Here is a 20,272-nt window from a genome sequence, read left to right on the forward strand (position 1 = left end):
CTATGTGCGTCGGAGCTATTACCACTGCGACTGGTGATTAAAAGAGCCTAATGCAGCTTCATAAAAGGGGGTAATAATTTGGAGTCCCAAATATAAAGAATTTCAATAGTCAAAGGCATAATAAGTCTGTGCGACAGTCCTAAATTTGGTATGCTTGAGTACCTGAATGTAAACCACTTAGACTATAAGTGGTGTATAAATGCTTAAATAAATAGTGTTTCGATCTTTTCAGTAATCTGAGTTTGAAAAAAAATCTGCTGAATAACAGATTTGATCTGTGGATTTAATGGCAATGAAGAATCAATAAAGACTCCTAAATAATGTAGTTCTGTAACAATAGGAATCTTGGTGTCATTTACAATTAATTCAGAGGGCACTAATGTGTTGGAAGAGTCATCTGAAAGTCACAAAATCTGGGTTTTTCATGTTCAACTTAAATCTGTTTGCATGCATTCAAGTCCGAATTTTAAACATATTGTCAAAATGTTGCATTGCATCAGCAAGTGAAGTTTTAATAGGGAAATAAAACTGGATATCATAAGCATAAAGTTTGAATTGAAAGTCCAGTAGACAGATAGGAACTAAATAGATGTTAAAAAGGATTGCTGACAATGCAGAACCCTGAAAACTTCAATTGACAATAATTTCCAATCAAATTGATCAAAATGTTGATGGAAGTTAAAGCAATGTTGTTCTAGAAATGAGGTAAACCATGCCAAAACCTTACCAGATATCCCATATGACTTTAGGCAATCCATCAAAATATCATGGTATATCTAAACAGATCATAAAAAAATTGAGTACCTCAATCAAAACCAGCTCTTATTGAGTCAAATAAAGATATCAACAAAGACTTTGTTGAATGTGGAATCTACCATAAATAATTATGATTTGGATTATTCTTCCCAATGTGCATCATTTGCATTTGTCCACATTAAATTTCATCTTCCATTTGGATGTTCAGTATTCCAATCACCTATGGTCCTTCTGCAATTTCTCATAGCCTGCAAGCAGTTTAACAACTCTGTATAGTTTTGTGTCATCTGCAAATTTAATCAGCTCTTGTTCACTGTCCAAAAATACAAGGACTAGAGGGGCACACAATGAGGCTACTAAATAATACATTTAAAACAAATCAGAGGAAATAATTCCTCACTCATCATATAATTAAGCTTTGGAATTTGTTGCCAGCGAATGTGGTAAAAGCAGTTAGCAAGGTTTGAAAAATGTTAAGACAAGTTCCAGAAAGAAAAGTCCATAAACTGGTGGAGATGAGGATACATACTTCTGAGGATAACATTCACAGCCTACAGAAGCAAGCAAAGGTGGTTACACAACTAGAGAGAGATTTGGAAGATCTCAATAATAGATCGAGATGGAATAATTTAAGAGTGTTTGGGGATTCTGGAGGGCAAAGAAAGATTGGATTAGGTCAAGTTCCTGGATGCACCAATTCCTTTGCTACTACACTGGTCATAGGAAGACTTGATTTTTAAATGGTGTAACTATTGGCACGGTTTGATATCACAAGCAGAGTGATCTCATAGTCCTGGAAGCCTGGTCTCTCCACATGCCTGTCATCTATTGACTTGCCTGGGCCCTGACTAGGCTTTTCAAAGTTGCTGCAGTTTCTCCAGGCCCTTTGTGCAGGCCACACAGCAGTAGAGTGGAGGAGTAGCTTAGTGGTTAGTGCAGTGGCCTGAGAACCAGGGGAACTGAGCGACTATGGCAAATCACTTAACCCTCCATTGTCCCAGATATAAAATAAGCTCATATATAATATGTAAACTGTTTTGATTGTACCCACAGAAAGTTGGTATATCAAATTCCATTTCAAGTGCAATAAATGCTTGCAATATTACTTCTAATGCAGTATTTCAGCACCTTTCACAAGCCCTAACTTTAATAATGTTCCATACAGTGCATATTTTGTGTGTTTATTTGTTTCAATTTTTATCCAACAGTTTTTGCAGTTGCGTGTTTAAAGTGTCTTGAATTGCAGCACGCACCTCTGAAATAATCTCGGCCACCCATGCTGAGCTCGTTGAAGGCTGGGCTCCTGACTCACCTTCCGTCATCTTAGAATCGGCCCCACGCTTCTTCTCGCGGTCCTTTTGGGCAGGTTTGGTTGCCATGGCACACAGAGGGTAGTGCAAAAGATGGGGGAAGCACTCACAAGGTCCAAGGATAGCGCTGGGATGTTTTTATTTCACCAGTAAAGCTGAGGGGAATGAAAACGATCACGGCCCGGGAGCTCAGTCCACACACACCCTCACAACAAAACGGCATCACATGACCCCTCTTGTTTAAATTTTTAAAAGAGAGATTTTTTTAAAAAAAATACTAAAATAAATGGAGTTATGCTTGTTTTTTGTTTTTTTTATTACACATCTTATGTGCTTTTTATTTACATAATCACTTCATTCTGCTTTACAGGTATTGGGATAAGGAAATCCAGAGAGCCCAAAAAGAAGCACGCAAGCCACATTTAAGCAAAGCTATTATATATTGCTACTGGAAATTTTATTCAGTTTTAGGATTATTTACATTTATTGAGGTAACCTGAAAAAGAAGCATTTGCCTTTTATATACTTTGAATATGGTAGCTACTTCAGAGAAATGTAACATTTCTATCTTCCCACTATTTTTGATCTTATAAAGTGGCTTAAAATGTATCTTCTGTACTTCTCCCTCCATATTTATGGGTGTTATGGGCAAAGCCAGCCTGCAAATAAGAAATTCACAAATACTTTCAGGCCAACTCTGACCCACCTCTGCCTCCCGGACCTCTCCACAACTTACTTTTTAAAGCTTGGTGGTCTAGTTGTGAAGTGGGGCAGGAGTGATCTTCCTATGCTCCTGCCCCATACAGAGCTGCAGACATAAATGGCTGCCGTGAGTTCCTGCTGTAGTCAACCACGGGGCCTGCTGTGAGTTCCCGGTGGCTCTGCATGGGGCAGGAATGTAGGAAGATTGCTTCTGCCCCGCTTCACCGCTAGACCACCAGACTTTAAAAAGTATGTTGTGTAGTGGTTCGGAATGGGTCAGAGTCAGTCCTAAGTAAGTTGTGAAGTGAAGGGGTCTGGGAGGCAGGGGTGGGTAAGAGTCGGCCTTAAGTAAGTTGTGGAGGCTTTAAAAAATAAGTTGTGAGGTCTGGGAGGGGGCTAAAAACCGTGAGTTATCGAAGTTGTTAGTGCTGAACCCATGAATATGGAGGGGGAAGTATATTGAAATAGCAGGAGTATCCACCAAAGAAGTCTTAACAGAGATTTCGGCAGTTGGAACCCAAGCACAGTACCGGGTAAAGCTTTGGATTCTCGCCCAGAAATAGCTAAGAAGAAGAAAAAAAAAAATTTTTAAATTGAATCAGGTTGGGCAGACTGGATGGACCATTCGGGTCTTTATCTGCCGTCATCTACTATGTTACTATGTATGTTTAGATGTAGTACATAGGTCTTTTTCTATATTTGACTGGCAGCCAGTCAAGGTCTTTTTCTATACTTGAATCTGGAATCTGGCCATGACCCTATAGTTGCAGCCATATAAAATTGTGTGACTCTCTGGAGGTGCAGAATAATGATTCACCTAGGTGCATCAAATGTAAGTTTTGTTACCGCATTTGAGGTCCCAACCCACAGTTTGGGAAGCTCTGATATAATGTTATGTGGTCTTGAAGGTCCATGGACAACATCTTTGGAGAATTGTGTTATTAAAATGTATCTCAACTTGTAATCTGTGATTTGGAGGAACAGAAAATAAGATTTTTTTTAGAAAACCAAAAGGGTATCTTGGATGAAGAGGGTCTTTACTTAGTGCTGCTGTTTGAAGACAAGGCATCCTAAATTGGCACTTGGCTATCCCAATCGCCAGGATGTCCAAGTGCTGATAATCAAAGCCATCTTTCTGTAGGGAAGGTAGCGAGGGCACATTCTTAGGGCATGTGTAATCAGTTTTCTTTTTGCAAGTAAAGTGGTCAATTCAGGGCATAGGGCGGAATTTTGGAGGCCATATAGGCTGGCACCATGTCATGGAATTTCGTTTTACTACCAGCACATGCTGAGCAGAGGATTTTAACATATTGTTCTCAATAGATCCAAGATTCTTTTTTTTGGGTGTTGGAGGTGTGTTATGGGCTTGCATGGACATGTTGGAGGCATGTTATGGGCGGGCTCAAGGGCGGATTAGACATGGACATCTTGCAGTGATAAACATTTTGCAAGACATCCTGGATAGAACTTACAAGTTTGGAACTAGACCTGTTTTAGAAGGGTCTAAGTGCCACAATTGTATGCGTCAAGATAAGACATCTCCACACTCCCCTAGTGGGTGGGCTAGTGAACCACAGAGAGGAGGACCCAGGCCCATATGCCACTGGATGACGGAGACAGGAAGGGAGTGGTGAAGGAGGAGAGAGAAGTGGCGGAAAGACTAAACATGTTCTTTTCGTCTGTATTTACAAAAGTGGACACATCCAACATACCGGAACCTGAGCAAATCTTCAAAGGAGACCAAACAAATAAATTAACAGCCATGGAAGTAAGCCTTGAAGACGTACACAGGCAGTTAGAAAAATTAAAAACTGACAAATCACAGGGCCTGGACGGAATCCACCTAAGGGTTCTGAAAGAAAATAGCGGAACTACTGCAGCAAGTTTGCAATCTATCCCTGAAAACAGGAGTGATCCCGGAGGATTAGAAAATAGCCAATGTTACATCCATTTTTAAAAAGGGATCAAGAGGTGACCCGGGGAACTACAGACCAGTGAGTCTGACCTCAGTTCCGAGGAAAATGGTGGAAGCGCTGATAAAAGACAGCATCGATGAGCATTTTGAAAGAAATAAACTTCTAAAAACAAGCCTACACGGCTTCTGCAAGGGGAGATTGTGCCTAACGAATTTACTGCACTTCTTCAAAGGAATTAACAAACGGATGGACAAAGGGGACCCCATAGACATCGTATATTTAGATTTCCAAAAAGCCTTTGACAAGGTACCCCATGAATGCCTACTTCGGAAACTGAAGAACCATGGGGTGAAAGGAGACGTACATAGATGGATCAGGAATTGGTTGGTGGGTATGAAGCAGAGGGTAGGAGTAAAGGGCCACTACTCGGACTGGAGGAGGGTCACGAGTGGTGTTCCCCAGGGGTCGGTGCTCGGACCACTGCTATTCAATATATTATAAATGATATAGAAACAGGGACGAGGTGTGAAATAATAAAATTTGCAGATGACACCAAACTATTTAGTGGTGCTCGGACTAAAGAGGACTGCGAAGAATTACAAAGGGACCTGAACAAACTAGGGGACTGGGCGACGAGATGGCAGATGAAATTCAATGTAGAGAAATGTAAAGTATTGCATGTAGGAAGCAGAAACCCAAGGTACAGATATACGATGGGAGGGATGATATTGAGTGAGAGTACCCAAGAAAGGGACTTGGGGGTAATTATGGACAAAAAAATGAAGCCGACGGCACAGTGCGCAGCAGCCGCTAAGAGAATGAATAGAATGCTAGGTATAATCAAGAAAGGTATTACAACCAGAACAAAAGAAGTTATCCTGTCGTATCGGGCGATGGTACGCCCGCATCTGGAGTACTGCGTCCAATACTGGTCGCCGTACCTTAAGAAGGATATGGCGATACTCGAGAGGGTTCAGAGGAGAGCGACACGCTTGATAAAGGGTATGGAGAACCTTTCATACACTGTGAGACTGGAGAAACTGGGGCTCTTTTCTCTGGAGAAGAGGAGAATTAGAGGGGATATGATAGAGACTTACAAGATCATGAAGGGCATAGAGAAAGTAGAGAGGGACAGATTCTTCAAATTTTTGAAAACTACAAGAACGAGAGGGCATTCGGAAAAGTTGAAAGGGGACAGATTCAAAACCAATGCTAGGAAGTTTTTCTTCACCCAACAGGTGGTGGACACCTGGAATGCGCTTCCAGAGGGCGTGATAGGACAGAGTACGGTATTAGGGTTTAAGAAGGGATTGGACAATTTTCTGAAGGAAAAGGGGATAGAGGGGTATAGATAGAAGACTACTACACAGGTCCTGGACCTATTGGGCCGCCACGCGAGCGGACTGCTGGGCACGATGGACCTTTGGTCTGACCCAGCAGAGGCACTTCTTATGTTCTTATGAAACACTACATTTATGATAAAACGTGTGAGCCCATCCAAACCCTACTTTACTGCCATTAGGTGCCACCTGCAGCCATAAGTGTTATTGGGATGATTTATAAGAGGGTATAGTAGGTTTGGGGTGGGTGGGTTTGAGGGGCTCACCATAAATTATAAGGGGGTTATTGTGAGAGATACAGCTGGCACCCTTTATGTGAAGTTCACAGCAGTGCTCTCTAAGGTGTCCCATTACTCTGTTGGGATATCTATGTGGCCAGTCCATTACTATGGCCAGGATTAGGACATTAGTACCACGTCCAAATGGTCAGGATTAGGACATTTTTAACCTGGATGTTTTTCTGATTGAAAATGGGGTATAAATTTAGACATCCTGGTGACCAAGACTTCTAAGTGGGTGATTTTTTTAAAAAATTATTTTTGGACGTCCTGCTGTTTGCCATTTGAAAATGGGCATTTTGGTACCTCTAACTTTGGATGTTCAGCAGGAAACGTCCAAGTTGGACTTGGATGTTTTTTTTTTTAAATACCCCTCTTGGTTTTTTAGCCATTTTGGATAGTACGTATGTCTGTGAGATCCAAAATTTAAATGTTACGGTATAAATGCATGTGTTTGAGGCAGCTTATGTTGCTATTTGAAGAAAGGACTTAAATGGTTTCAGTGCATCTTACTGTTAGCTTTTTTAAAGGTGTTACAACATATAAAGGTGCTACGTTTTTCTGTAGAGACTATATGGCTGCTGTTTTTGCACTACATTTGTTTATATGATTTCTTTACCAGACAGTGCACATAGGCTTGAGATGTTTTCAGTATTGTTAAGAGTGAACCATCACAAACAGTAAGATTTACCACCCCAAAGAGCAAGGTTGAAGGTTAGATTATGAGCTTTTTTTTTTTTTTCCAAATGCTGTTTTAAGAAACAAAAATTAGAAAGACTTTTTTTTTAAGTGCCATATTATGAAAATGAAACAAAACAAAAAATAAAGGTAATTTTGCTTTTCTTTAACACCTCAGAAAGGATAGACAGAGAGATGGCATTATGAGGCAATTTACATTGATTATTTCCACAAGTAATTGCTTTCTTTTTTTCTGGACTTAAAAAGTACTCCCCAGTTGATAGCTATAAACCTATGCATAAGTTTCAAAGCACATGTACTTGTAGGTACAGAGATAAAAGAATAAGAACATAAGAATTTCCTCTGCTGGGTCAGACCAGTGATCAATAGTGCCTAGCAGTCCATCCGCTCATGCGATGGCTCTTAAGTCAAAGATCAGTGACCTACTTGAGTCTAGCCTTACCTGTGTACGTTCTGGTTCAGCAGGAACTTGTCTAATCTTGTCTTGATTCCCTGGAGGGTGCTTTCCCCTATAACAGCTTCTGGAGAGCGTTCCAGATTTCTGCCACTCTCTGGGTGAAGAACAACTTCCTTATGTTTGTACGGAATCTATCCCCTTTTAACTTTAGAGAGTGCCCTCTCGTTCTCTCTACCTTGGAGAGGGTGAACAATCTCTCTTTCTTTACTAAGTCTATTCCCTTCATTATCTTGAATGTTTCGATCATGTCCCCTCTGTCTCCTCTTTTTAAGGGAGAAGAGGCCCAGTTTTTCTAGCCTCTCACTATATGGCAACTCCTACAGTCCCTTAACCATTTTTGTCATTCTTTTCTGGACCCTTTCGAGCAGTACTATGTCCTTTTTCATGTACGGTGACCAGTGTTGGATGCAGTATTCTAGGTGGGGGCACACCATGGCCCGGTATAGCGGCATGATAACCTTCTCCGATCTGTTTGTGATCCCCTTCTTAATCATTCCTAGCATCCTGTTTAACCTTTTTGCCGCTGCTGCGCATTGCATGGACGGTTTCATTGACTTGTCTACAAGTACTCCCAGGTAGGGGAGGCAAAATACACAAGAAGGTGAGCTCAGATTTATTCTTCCTGTGTTGATTTTTGTCCTCCAGCCTTGCTCATCCAGCCAGAAGTCTGTCCACAACTCTCCTCAACTGGTCAGCATTTTCATCTGACAACACTAGCACCAAAAGCATCTTTCCTTCAAGAGGAGGGCAATCAGTCTCTAATTTCCTAGGTTCTCATGCTGTAGGATCTTAATATGAATCCCCCTCTACAGTTAGTGTGAGTCCTTTGTCATATGGAAATAGTCATCTGAATCCACCAGAAAGTCTTGGAGTCAATAAGAGTACCCTTTACCTGTCCACTTTCAGACCCAACAGGATTCTTTCTCCCTTCTCGGGTTTTATTAGCAAGTACTATGCAAGATTCTGTTGCTTATGCAAATTAGATGCAAATATTTCTTCAGTTCACTTGTTGGGTATCAATTTCCCGCTATCAATGCTTAGGAAATTATATCAGAGGGAACCTGAAGGTTAGCTGGCTCCTTCCACCTCTCACATAACCTTCTTTGATCAGCTACAGCTACCCACTGCTGGGTCCCTCTACATTCACCTTAACTGTGGGTCATGGGACTAGCTTCAAACCCATCCTATAAGACCAATTCCTAGTGGATCCTCACCTCACTGTGATGGAACATGCACTCTGTCACAACTGGTTAAGCTGCTTGACTTTTTTGTATTATAGGCTTGCCCTTCATGAAAGTCAAGGTTCTGAGTGAGAGCAGGAGCTCAGAGTGCAACAGTTAAAGAGCCTTGTTCTAATGCGTGACACTTGGCATCTCTTCTCAAGTCTACCCAAGACTGGGATGTGATGCTGTGAGCCTTAACTCACAACTAAATAGAATTTTCCCCCTTTGCATATCCCCTCTCAGCTTTTACTTAGACCATTATTGCAATCATGTGTTCTAAATCTAGTCTCTAGGATATTAGACATATCTTTGTCTTCACTGCAACCAAAAGTGCTGACTTTGGAAGTGGCCTGTTGCCTTCAGTTAGTTTGGGATCTATTGAAAGTTTTGGAGCAGTTTCTGCCCAAAACTCATACCCTTATAACTGATGCTGTCCCAGCTCCCTTCTGTTCTTGACCCTGCCTATCAATGACGCCACCCAGCATTAGTAAAGTAAACTGCCAGCAAAGATGCCTCCCTCAGTGTACCACTGGTGTCAAAGCTTTGCAGAAACTTGTTCCTTCTTGTGCTTTGAGTTGCTTGAAGTAATGCTTAGATCTTATCTTGATAAGTTCAGGTAAGTATATGCTTTGGTTTGAGATCTTCGGTGGAGGAGTTAGGTATGGGTAAGGATTTGGGTTACTAGTACATTACTTATACTGATTTGATTTGGGGAAGTAGTTGGTGTGCTTTTTGTCAACACGTGGTTTAACTGCCCTTCACGGCTGGATTTTTACTTAAACAATTCTCGGTAATTCCCTGTTGTGTGAAGTGGATTCTGGGGTTAGATAGTTTTTATATTTGCTGAGTACTGGGATGTGGGGGAGCAATAGTCTCTAAAGCCCTACACCATTACTCACTTGGTGTCTACTTATTTTAAGTTATCCAGTTCATGAAGGTATGGTTAGGAAATAAGAACATTGCACTTAGGGCTAGATGCACTAAGGATAGCGACTTGATCGTTGTTTGAGAATTGGCCAGAGAATCGGCCAACAACAATTGATGCACTATCAAGTTTTCAAGGTAATTAAATTTGGCCCGTGAGAAAATACCCTGTTCCTTTCCTCCCTCCATCTCATTGTCCACCATCTCTCTCCCAACTTCCCAGCCTCATCTTCAAAGCAGCCTGCACTGGATCGCCGGTCAGCTGTAGCGATCTTAGCAGGCTGCCGTCGGCCTCCACAGCACGTTCCCTCTGCCGCGGTCCCGCCGCTCTTCTGACGTATGGGACTGCAGCAGAGGGAACGTGCTGCGGAGGCCAACGGCAGCCTGCTAAGATCGCTACAGCTGACCGGCAATCCAGTACAGGCTGCTTTGAAGATGAGGCTGGGAAGTTGGGAGAGAGATGGTGGACAATGATATGCAGGGAGGAAAGGAACAGGGTAGCCAGTGGACACTAGAAAGAAGGGGGAAAACATGCATGCCTTTACATGCAGGCCTTCGGGAGCGGGGGCAAGCCCTGGTGTAGAAGTACACGGAGAGAGAGAAAAAGGGAGGGAAGGGGGGGTTCCAAAGAGACGTGCATATGCCAGACTGAGGGTGGGAGAGAGGGGAAGAAATAATGGGTCTAAAAACAGAGGAGAGGGAGAGAGATGGACAATGGGATGGAGGGAAGGAACAGAAAGGGAGAGAAGTTGGACACAAGGGATGGAGTGGAGAAGGGGGGATAGAGATACTGGATAGGAGGTTAGTTAAGAAGAGAAAAAAAGAGGTGGTGGGGAAGGAGGGAGAGATTCTGGATGAAAAGTGGATCTGGGGATGTTGGGGTCCATCGCTGCAGCTGCGGGGATGGAGATGAAAAAAGGAAAGATGCCAGACCTCCAGGGGAGGGAAAGGAAACGGAAGGGGAGGACAGAAATAGAAGATGGATGGTTAACACAGAGAAAGAAGGAAATGACAAATGGGCAAGATACCCTGGCAAGCGAGTTATCAGAAGACAACCAAAGCATGGGACCAACATGATTTGAATAATGACCAGACAACAAAAGGTAGAAAAAATAATTTTATTTTCTGTTTGTGATTACAATATGTCAGATTTGAAATGTGTATCCTGCCAGAGCTGGTGTTAAACAGCAAGCGTGAACTAGGACCTAAAAGAGAGAGGGAAAAGTCTTTTTTATTTATTTTGTTTATATCACAGAGCCGGCATGTGGTTGTAACCCTTATACTTCTACTAAGACTAAAGGGTCCTTTTATTAAGGTGCGCATTTAGCATGTGCTAATCTTTAGCGCATGCTAATCGGTTAGCACATCTTAATAAAAGGACCATTAAGTATCTTAATAAAAAATTTGGCCCGCGACTTAGCCTATGTTAGATTTTGGCCCTTATGTGATTGAGTTTGACACCCCTGTCTTACAGGAATGGGGCAGGGAGAGGAACAGACAAAACGCATGGAGACGGGTCGGGGAAATTGAGTTCCTGCAGGGACAAATTTGTCCCCAATGTCATTCTCTACTCCCAACGAGGGTATACTGGCTACAGGAATTCCCAGCCCTCCACCTCCTATTCTGCACCCTCTGCCAAACAGGCACAATGATGCCAGGCTGAGGGATGCCCCCCCTTCAGAAAGGGGGCTGGCTCTCATCATTTCTTCATGCCTGGATGCGCATTATGTCTGACTAGTGTTTAAGCCCGTTACATTAACGGGTGCTAGAATATATGGCTGTCTGTCTTTCTTTCTTTATGTCTCTCTCCCTGCTCCTGTTTCTTTCTTCCTTTCTTTCTGTCTTTCTCCCTCCTGCAATTTTTTTTCTCTCTCTCCCTGGCACCCTTTGCCTGTCTGTCTTTATTTCTGTGTCTCTCTGGTCCCCTGTCTGTCTTTATTTCTGTCTGTCTCTCTCCCTAGCCTCCTTTGTCTGTCTGTATTTCTTTCTGTGTCTCCCCCCCCACTTTCCTTTGCAGAAGCAGCAGTGCTATTTCCCTTCCCCTCCAGATCCCTGTGAAGTAGTAGCAGCATTTCCCCCCACCCACCCCCCATTCCCTTCTCTCCCCCCCCCCACTTTATTTTGCAGAAGCAGCTGTGATATTTCCCTTCCCCTCCAGATCCCTGTGAAGTAGTAGCAGCATTTTCCCCCACCCACCCCCCATTCCCTTCTCTCCCCTACCACCACTTTCCTTTGCAGAAGCAGCAGCGGTTTTCCCTTCCCCTCCAGGTCCCTGCTGAGTAGTAGAAACATTTTCCCCCACCCCCCATTCCCTTCTTACCTTGAGCTGCCCTGCTCCGTTCGGCCCCTCCCCCTTCCCTTCCCGTGTGCTGGCCTGCTGCGGCTGAAGGCTTTTTTCGGCGACTCCTCCTGTTAAAACTCCCCCCCCCCTCCCGCAACCGCTCCTGTTCAAAGCGGCCTGCTGAGGTTCGCGGCCGCTGTAACGAACCTCGCAGGCCGCTCTCCAACTCGGTAGCATGTTCCCTCTGACGCGATTGCGTCAGAGGGAACGTGCTACCATGTGGAGAGCGGCCTGCGAGGTTCGTTACAGCGGCCGCGAACCTCAGCAGGCCGCTTTGAACAGGAGCGGTAGCGGCTGTTGCAGGAGGATTGGGGGGGGGGGGGAATTCGTGAGCGGCGGCAGGACCATGAGGCGGGATTGAGTTTTTCGGCTTCCCCTATCTGAGGAAACCGCCGTGCCGAACTGAGCTGCGCGTGGGGCCGTAGTAAGCGCGGGGCATGCTGCAGTCTTGGCGGCCACGGACATACGGATCATGGAAGCACGCTAATAAGACTGCGCATGCGCCGCCTACGGTTTTGTTATATAGACTAGTGGATCTTGGACCTTATTTGATCGGGCTATATGCTGGAATTTGCTCGGCCTCTGACAGATTGGTTTATGGACTCTCCTACACTCTCTTACAAGTCACCCGGACAAGGTGCTCACAGTTTCAAGCCACCGTTCACCGGGCTTGGGCAGATAATCTATATACATTCTCATGCCAAAGAAAAGATCTGAAGATTAGAGGCCTATTCTGGATCTTCAGCACATGAATGCAGCTCTCAAGGTTCCACACTGTTGAATGTATACTGTGCATTTGGTCATGGCCCCTGGATAATTTCTTACCTCTCTGGATCTCATGGAGGTATACTTGCACATTCCCATTTTTCTTGCCCATCACAAATCTTTGTGGTTTCATGTTCTGGAACAGCATTACCAATTCTCAGCTCTGCCTTTTGGGCTGGCAACAGCATTCCAGACCTTCACCAAAGTGATGGATGTTATAGTGGCTTATCTGTGAAGAATGGGTCTCCAGGGTCCCCTTTCTTGGATGACTGGCTGATCAGAGCTCCCTTGTTGGCTGAGGGACAGCACACGGTTGCTCCAGGTGCTGGTGGACCTGGCTGGATTGTCAACTTCGCTGGACTGATTTGGAATTCTCTTTGACAAGGCTGCGGGCCATGTTTTTTTTTTACCAGAAGCCCGCAGGCAGAAACTGTGTGCCCAGATTTCTTCCCTTCTAGAATGGCCGTCTCCATTGACATGGGATTGTCTTCTAGTTCTGGGATTGATGGTTGCTACACTGGATATGGTTCTTTGGGTGAAGACGCACATGTGTCCTCTTCAGCATGTTTTGCGCTCTCACTGGGCTCTGCACATGAATGCCTTGCAGACCTGTCTAACTTGGACAATGGAACAACGAGCAAGCATGGCCTGGTGGTTTCTCGTGCAATTGTTCCGTGGGGGTGTTCTGCTACATATTGCCTCCTGGATTGTGGTGATGACCAATGCCAGCCTTTGGGGGCTGTGGAGCCCATTTCAATCATTCTCCTGTTCCGGGGAGTTGGACGCCATCTCAGCGAAAATGGTCAATCAACAGGTTCGAGCTTGGAGCCATTATGAGATTGCAGAAGTCTCTGGAAGGTCAGGCAGTTAGGGTCTTCTCTGACAATGTGACGGCAGTAGCCTACATTGATCGTCAGTGAAGGACTAAGAGCTCTCCTCTGGCTCAGGATGCCTACCTTCATTTTCTTTAGATGAAACATCTCCTAGCACTGCTGACAGTGCATGTGGTGGGAATAGACAATGTTCAAGCAGACTTCTTCAGCAGACAGATTCTGGATCTGCTTCAACCTAATGGCAAGAAACAAGAAAGTGGATTGCTTCTTCAGTCAAAGATCTGAGCCCGGAAATGAGGGGCTCAACGCTCTGGTGCAGCTGTAGAGACTTTCCTGTATGTCTTTCCTCCTTGGCCGATGTTAGGCCAGGTCATTTGGCAGTTTGTGGCCTGTCATTCGGTGGCTCCAGATTTGCCTCTCTGAGCTTGGTATGCAGATCTGATGCATCTGCACAGGAGTTGCAGCCTTCGGCTAAGCGCTCATCTGGACCTCTGCTGCTGAGTTCAGTGTCCATGGAGGATCCCGGTCACTTTGCTCTTACGGCTTGGCTCTTGAGTGTGCAACCATAGGGCACAAAGGATATTCTGCTAAGGTTGTTGCTACTCTTCTGAAGTCTAAGAAGTGATCTACAGTTTCAGCTTATGCCAAGGCATGGAAGACCTTCAAATATTGATGTGCCCAGGACTAGGTGAATCCGTATGCAGCTCTGATCTCACTAATTCTTGCCTTTCTTCAGGCTGGTATGGATAAAGGCCTCAATGTGGCTTCTCTTTGGGTCTAGGTAACAAGGCTCTCTTGTTTTAGATCCCAGGAGCATTGGTCCTTGTTGGCATCTCATCCTGCTGTCGCTAGATTTCTAAAGGAGACTCTTCGTGTCAGCCTGCTGGTTAAGCAACCTTTCCCTTCTGGGGACCTTTACTTGGTGCTGTCTAGCCTTACCAAGGCTCCTTTTGAGCTCCTTTGAGATGCTTCCTTTTTGAACTTGATGCTCAAGACATTTTTTCTGGTTGCTATTCCTTTGGCGCAACATGATGTTGGAACTAAAGGCTCTGTCTTGCAGAGAACTGTTCCTCCATATTTTGGAGACTAGGGTTTCCCTTTGGATGGTTTCTTCCTTCCTGCTGAAGGTAGTTTTGGCTTTCCATGTTAAACAGGAAGTGTTTGCTTGCCTTTTAGCCTACTGGTTTCCAGATCAACTGCTGAGGAAACTGGATGTGTGCAGAGTTCTTCTGCGTTATCTGGAGGTCACTAATGAGTTTGTGTCTCTGACCATCTGTTTGTGCTTTCGGTAAGGTGGGGTGTTCCCACTTCTGAGGCCAGGATTTCCAGATTGATCCATAGGGCCATTTTGTCAGCCTACGTTCTGTCTGGGAAACGGTCCCCTGTTTCCATCAAGGCTCATTTTACCAGCAGTGTGGCTTCTTCATGGGCCAAAGCTAGGAGATCTGCAGGGTGGTAATGTGGTCTTTTCTATACATATTTGCCAAGTTTTACAGTGTGGATGTGGTGGCAGGACATGACTCTGTCTTTGGGTCCTTGGTCTTCTGGGTCGGCGCAGCAAGCCTACCCCAGCTATTTGGGGACTGCTTTTGTAAGTCCCATCTGTCTAGAATATCTCACCTATTACACTGGAAAAAAATATTATGTACTTACCTTTGTAAGCTCTTTTCCACTAGATAGCCGAGACATTCTAGATCCCTGCCCAGTCATTTACTGCGCCTGACTACTGTTTGTCTGTTTATGCTTCTCCAATCTGATTCTTGGATGCCTGTCAGCCCTTGAGGGATGGGAAGACAAGTTTCAAGTTTAATTAAAATTTGTTAATCCGCTTATCAAATTTCTAAGCGTAGTACATATAAAATATTTTTAAAAAGGGTATTCCATAAAAAGATCAAACAGGACATACTGTATATATGTTTCAGTTTTATATGAGAGCAGTTTCTGAGCTCCTTTGAAGCCTGTGTTCCAACCCAGTGAAGTACAGCAGAGGGAGAGTGAAAAATCCGGAGTGTATTCCTTCTGCAGCAGACCCGGCTATAGGGAAATAACCCATCTTTCTAGAATGTCTTGCCTATTTACTGAAAAAAGCTTACCAGTGTAAGTACATAAAGGGCCATAATCAAAAAATATGTCTAAGTCCGATTTGGATGTAGGGTGCAATCACCTAAAGTCGGCAGCGACAAAATGTCCATTCTCAAAGTATGAGTACATCTAAAATATATTTTTTTCAAAAATTGTCTATTTGTATGTCCAGGTGTTAGATCATCCAGACCGCCACTACATCTATCTTTATACCACATTCTTGACCAGTGTTCCCTCTAAGCGGGCGGGTGTTGTGAGCAAACTTTTTTCACTGTGAGCTAAAAATATCGGGCGCCAGCAAGTTATGAGCCAAATAAATATGTTGCTTTCTACCACAGAACTTCCTTACGTTTGTATGGAATCTATCCCCTTTCAACTTTAGAGAGTGCCCTCTCGTTCTCCCTGCCTTAGCTACTAAGTCTATTCCCTTCAGTACCTTGAATGTTTCTATCATGTCCCCTCTCAATCTCCTCTGCTCAAGGGAGAAGAGGCCCAGTTTCTCTAATCTTTCGCTGTACGGCAACTCCTCCAGCCCCTTAACCATTTTAGTTGCTCTTCTCTGGATCCTTTCGAGTAGTACCGTGTCCTTCTTAAAGTACCAGTGCTGGACGCAGTACTCCAGGTGAGGGCGTACCATGGCCCGGTACAGCAGCATGATAACCTTCTCTGTCTCTTCAGTCCAGCATCTGCCCCTTCCATTCACTGTCTGTCTTTCCCTGCCATCTCTCCTCCTGCCCCCCCCACCCCCCAATTTGGTCTAGCATCCATCATCTTCCTTCTGTTCCCCTCATGGTCTGGCATCTCTATCCTTCCCTCCCCCCTGTGGTTTTTAGCATATCTCTCTTCTCATTTCCTCCACTCAGATCTGATCATTCTCTGCTCTCTCTTCCCTTTTCCTCTCTGGTCTTCCTTCTCTATTTTCTGCCTCCATCTAAATTAAATTCTTTCTTACTATTTAGTCCCGTTTCCCTCTTTTCACTGTGTCTACACACAGCTTGTCACCCCTTTCCCTCACCCCTCCATTATCTTACTATTTTCTTCCCCCTTTATTTATCTCCTCCTTCCATCCAGTATGTGTTCTTTCCCCACTTCCATTCAGCATCTGCTCTCCCTTCTCAACTGACATCCATCTGCCTTCTGCTCTCTCTCCCTTCTTCTCACTTCCATCATCTGTCCCCTTCTCTCTCTCTCTCATCTCCTCCATTCCATCATCTGCCCCTTCCCTCTCTCTCTCCCCCCCCCCCAACTTCCATCATCTGCCCCCCTTCCCCTCACCTTTGTGGGTCACTTTCTTTCCCCTGAGGGTGGCTCATGTCACAGGGGAAGCTTTGGCCGAGCAGAACCGCTTGATTGACAGTGGAACTTACTTGATTGATGTCGATGCTGGGGCCCGTTGCCGTTTGAAGGAAAAAAAAAAGGTGGAAAAAAGGAACCTGTAAAGGCGAGAGGAAGGGAAACCTCCAGGACAGCTGCTTTTTGCCCTCCTTCAGCGGCCCAAGAGTTCAGACCAGCAGCGGCAGCTCTGTATGCTTTTAACTTCGGCACAGAGCTGCCCCTAATCAATAGTTTAGCGCGGTTTCATGAGGCAGCCTCGGGGCCTTTGATAGCCGGCCCGCTTCGATGATGCGATGTGGGCCGGCCTAGCAAAGGCCCCGAGGCTGCCTTATGAAACCGCGCTAAACTATTGATTAGGGGCAGCTCTGTGCCGAAGTTAAAAGCATACACAGCTGCCGCTGCTGGTCTGGAGGTGCGGAGACAAGGCAGGAGGCAAACGCGGTGGAAGGCAGGAGTCCCGGCGAAGGCAGGAGTCCCGGCACAGCGACTGCAACAGGAAGTTGCAAGTCAGCTGACGCCGGCCTTTCGTTGCGGCGGGGACTGAATCCTTCGCGGACCGGCAAGATTTTGTTTGCGGACCGGCGGTTGAAGAACTGTGCTCTACACTGTGTGCGCTGTGACGAGAAACTTGTGCGCTGCGAGGTAATATTTTGTGCGCCAGCGCACCCCAGCGCAGCTTAGCGGGAACACTGTAAATATCTTGACCAAAATTTCGTCCAAGTCCCAAACGCCTAGAGCAAGACCATTTGGACGTGGGAGGGGCCAGCATTGTGATGGACTGGCCACCCAGATATGGCAACAGAGCAGTGGGGCACCTTACAGGGCACTGCTGTGAACTTCATAAAAAGGGTGCCAGATAAACACCTCACCAGAACTTCCTTATGGGTTATGGTGAGCCCCCCCCAAAACCACTATACCCACTTGTCTACAACCCCAATAGCGCTTATGGCTGTAGGTGACACCTATATGGTAGTAGAGTAGGGTTTGGGAGGCTCACATTTTCCACCATGAATGTATTGGTTAGAATAGCTTATGAATCTGGGTCCTCCTCTCTATGGTTTACTAGCCCACCTCCCAGACTACTTAAGCCACCTGTGTGCAGCTCTATTAGGTTTTTCTATGCCAGGTGCTGATGTTTTGGAGGCAGGTATATATGTTTTTATTCTGAACTTTGTGGGGGTGTGATGGAGTTAGTAGGGGTGTTTTTATTTTGTCCCTGCAGTGGTCATCTGGTCACTTTGGATACATTTTGGGTATTTATACCGGTCTTTACATCATCTAACTCGCAACGTATAACTTTTATCTAGGTAGTCTTGTCAAACATTCGATTATTCCTAAGTCTAGGTCAGCCCACGTCCTACCCTGACCACTCCTCCAGAAACACCCCTTTCAGTTCTGGGCACACAGTGGGATTCTGAGGCATAAAATCTCCCTGAATACATTCAAAAAGATGTTTTGATTATCGGCACATGGACAACCTGTCTTCCTCCTCCAGGAGAGCTCCCTTGTAGTGACTAGTCTGCCTTTCTCATTCTTCTTTCCTACTCTTGTCAGCTGTGAGCTCTTAAAATCCCCTCAAGCTTAGTTGCAAGGGAGAACCTCAAAACATGGAACAGAATTGGCTGGGTTTGGTTCTGGCAATGCTTCCCGAGCATACTGTTTTGGGTCTAGGCAGCGCTTCCTCTTTTCTTCGTTCGGTCCTGCTTTTTCTTCCCCTAGTTGCAGTCCTGTTTGAATTGGGCCAGGCTCTGCAGTATGGAAGCTAATTTTTTCAGCCCATCTTCCTGAGGGATATGGGGGAGGGGAAAAGCTACAGGTTCTATTTTGGAGTCTGTTTCATCCCTCCATCACACTGTGTTGAGAGTTTTTTTGATATCTCCAACACTCCATTAAAAACTGAGAGAATCCTGGTTTTCCACCCAGCATTTCACATTGCATGAAAGGAAGCTCTGGAATGAGAGGGCATAATATGAGTTTAAGAGGTAATAGGCTCAGAAGTAATCTAAGGAAATACTTTTTTAGAGAAACAGTGGTAGATGTATGGAACACTCCCAGAAGAAGTGGTGGAGACAGAAACTGTGTCTGAATTCAAGAGTGTGGGATAGGCAAGTTGGATTTCTTAGAGAGAGGAAGAGATAATGGTTACTGCGGATGGGCAGACCGGATGGGCCATTTGGCCTTTATCTGCCATCATGTTTCTATGTAATGACATCTTAATGTCAAAATGACCACTTCAGAAACCCCCTTCGCTCAGTTCCATGGGGCCTTAACCCTTTCAGGACCATAAGGATCGGAGGCCAATTTTTGTGGTTTTGACGACATTTTTATGGTAAAAAGGGCTTGCAGATGCCAAAAAATTGATTTTTTTTGTGAATTATCATTATTTTTTTTTAAAAAAAATCAAACTTCTGGCTTATGGACAGTGTGGCAAGTGAATCTTCTCGTCAATCTGGCAACGACGCTAATGAATGAATGTCGGAACCAGTTTGTTTACATAAAGGCAGTATCATATGGAATCCGTACATATCAAATTTAGAACTGTAGACTATCCCAATCAAAATTTATAGGATTTTAAAGTTATGGGACAAATATGTCCCTTGGTCCTGAAAGGGTTAATCTTATTTTAACTTCTTTTATCAAGTTTCTATTTGAACCACTGGAGTCCACCTCTTTGAAGCAGCTTACGTGGATAATGTTCTTTTAATAGTGACCTCCGCTAAAAGAGCTCTGCTAAAAGAGAAATCCATGCACTGGCAACATATGAGTCATACATACAATTTCATCATAGTAAAGTAAAGTAAAGTAAACTAAACCTTAAGTTTGTATACCGCATCATCTCCACAATCGTAGAGCTCGGCACGGTTTACAGGAATTGGCATAGCGAAGGAACTCCAATGAGGGTTACAGGACTTGGTATAGAGAATGTTTTGAGGGACTTAGTATAACAAAGAGGAGGAAGTATTACATTTTTGAGAATAGCCAAGTTTTCAGATGTTTTCGGAAAAGTTGGAGGGCGCCCAGATTCTGAAGTGGGGTAGTAAGGTTATTCCAGAGCTCTGTGATTCTGAAGGAGAGGGATATCCCTAGTTTTCCTGCATGGGATATGCCTTTTAATGAGAGAAAGGATAGTTTGAATTTTTGGGTGGATCTGGTGGTATTAGGATTTGAGGAATTCCAAGATAGTGGGATAAGGGGAGGAAAGATGCCATGTAGGATCTTGAAAGTTAGGCAGGCGCATTTAAAGTGAACCCTAGAGATTACTGGAAGCCAGTGAAGCTTAGACAGAAGCGGGGAGACATGGTCAAATTTAT

At 44.5% G+C, this 20,272-nt stretch overlaps 1 protein-coding gene across 10 annotated transcripts in view; it reads left to right on the plus strand.

Moving 5' to 3' along the window:
* The window catches only part of ABCC4 (ATP binding cassette subfamily C member 4), a 627,262-nt gene that overhangs the window by 53,345 nt on the left and 553,645 nt on the right, over positions 1 to 20,272 (plus strand). For 7 of the 10 annotated variants that reach the window (XR_004539971.1, XM_033950379.1, XM_033950382.1 and 4 more), the window contains exon 3: positions 2,437 to 2,557. The exons of 2 other annotated variants lie outside the window; for them this stretch is intronic. Coding sequence is in view for 6 of the 8 variants with exons in the window: in XM_033950379.1 (XP_033806270.1) it covers positions 2,437 to 2,557 (121 nt within the window). In the remaining 2 variants the exon portion in view is untranslated. Of the gene's footprint in view, positions 1 to 2,436; positions 2,558 to 20,272 lie in introns of those variants that run through there. One more of the 10 variants, XM_033950389.1, reaches the window with a different exon arrangement.

The sequence above is a fragment of the Geotrypetes seraphini genome, chromosome 6 (assembly GCF_902459505.1).
Source record: "Geotrypetes seraphini chromosome 6, aGeoSer1.1, whole genome shotgun sequence".
Lineage (NCBI taxonomy): Eukaryota > Metazoa > Chordata > Amphibia > Gymnophiona > Dermophiidae > Geotrypetes > Geotrypetes seraphini.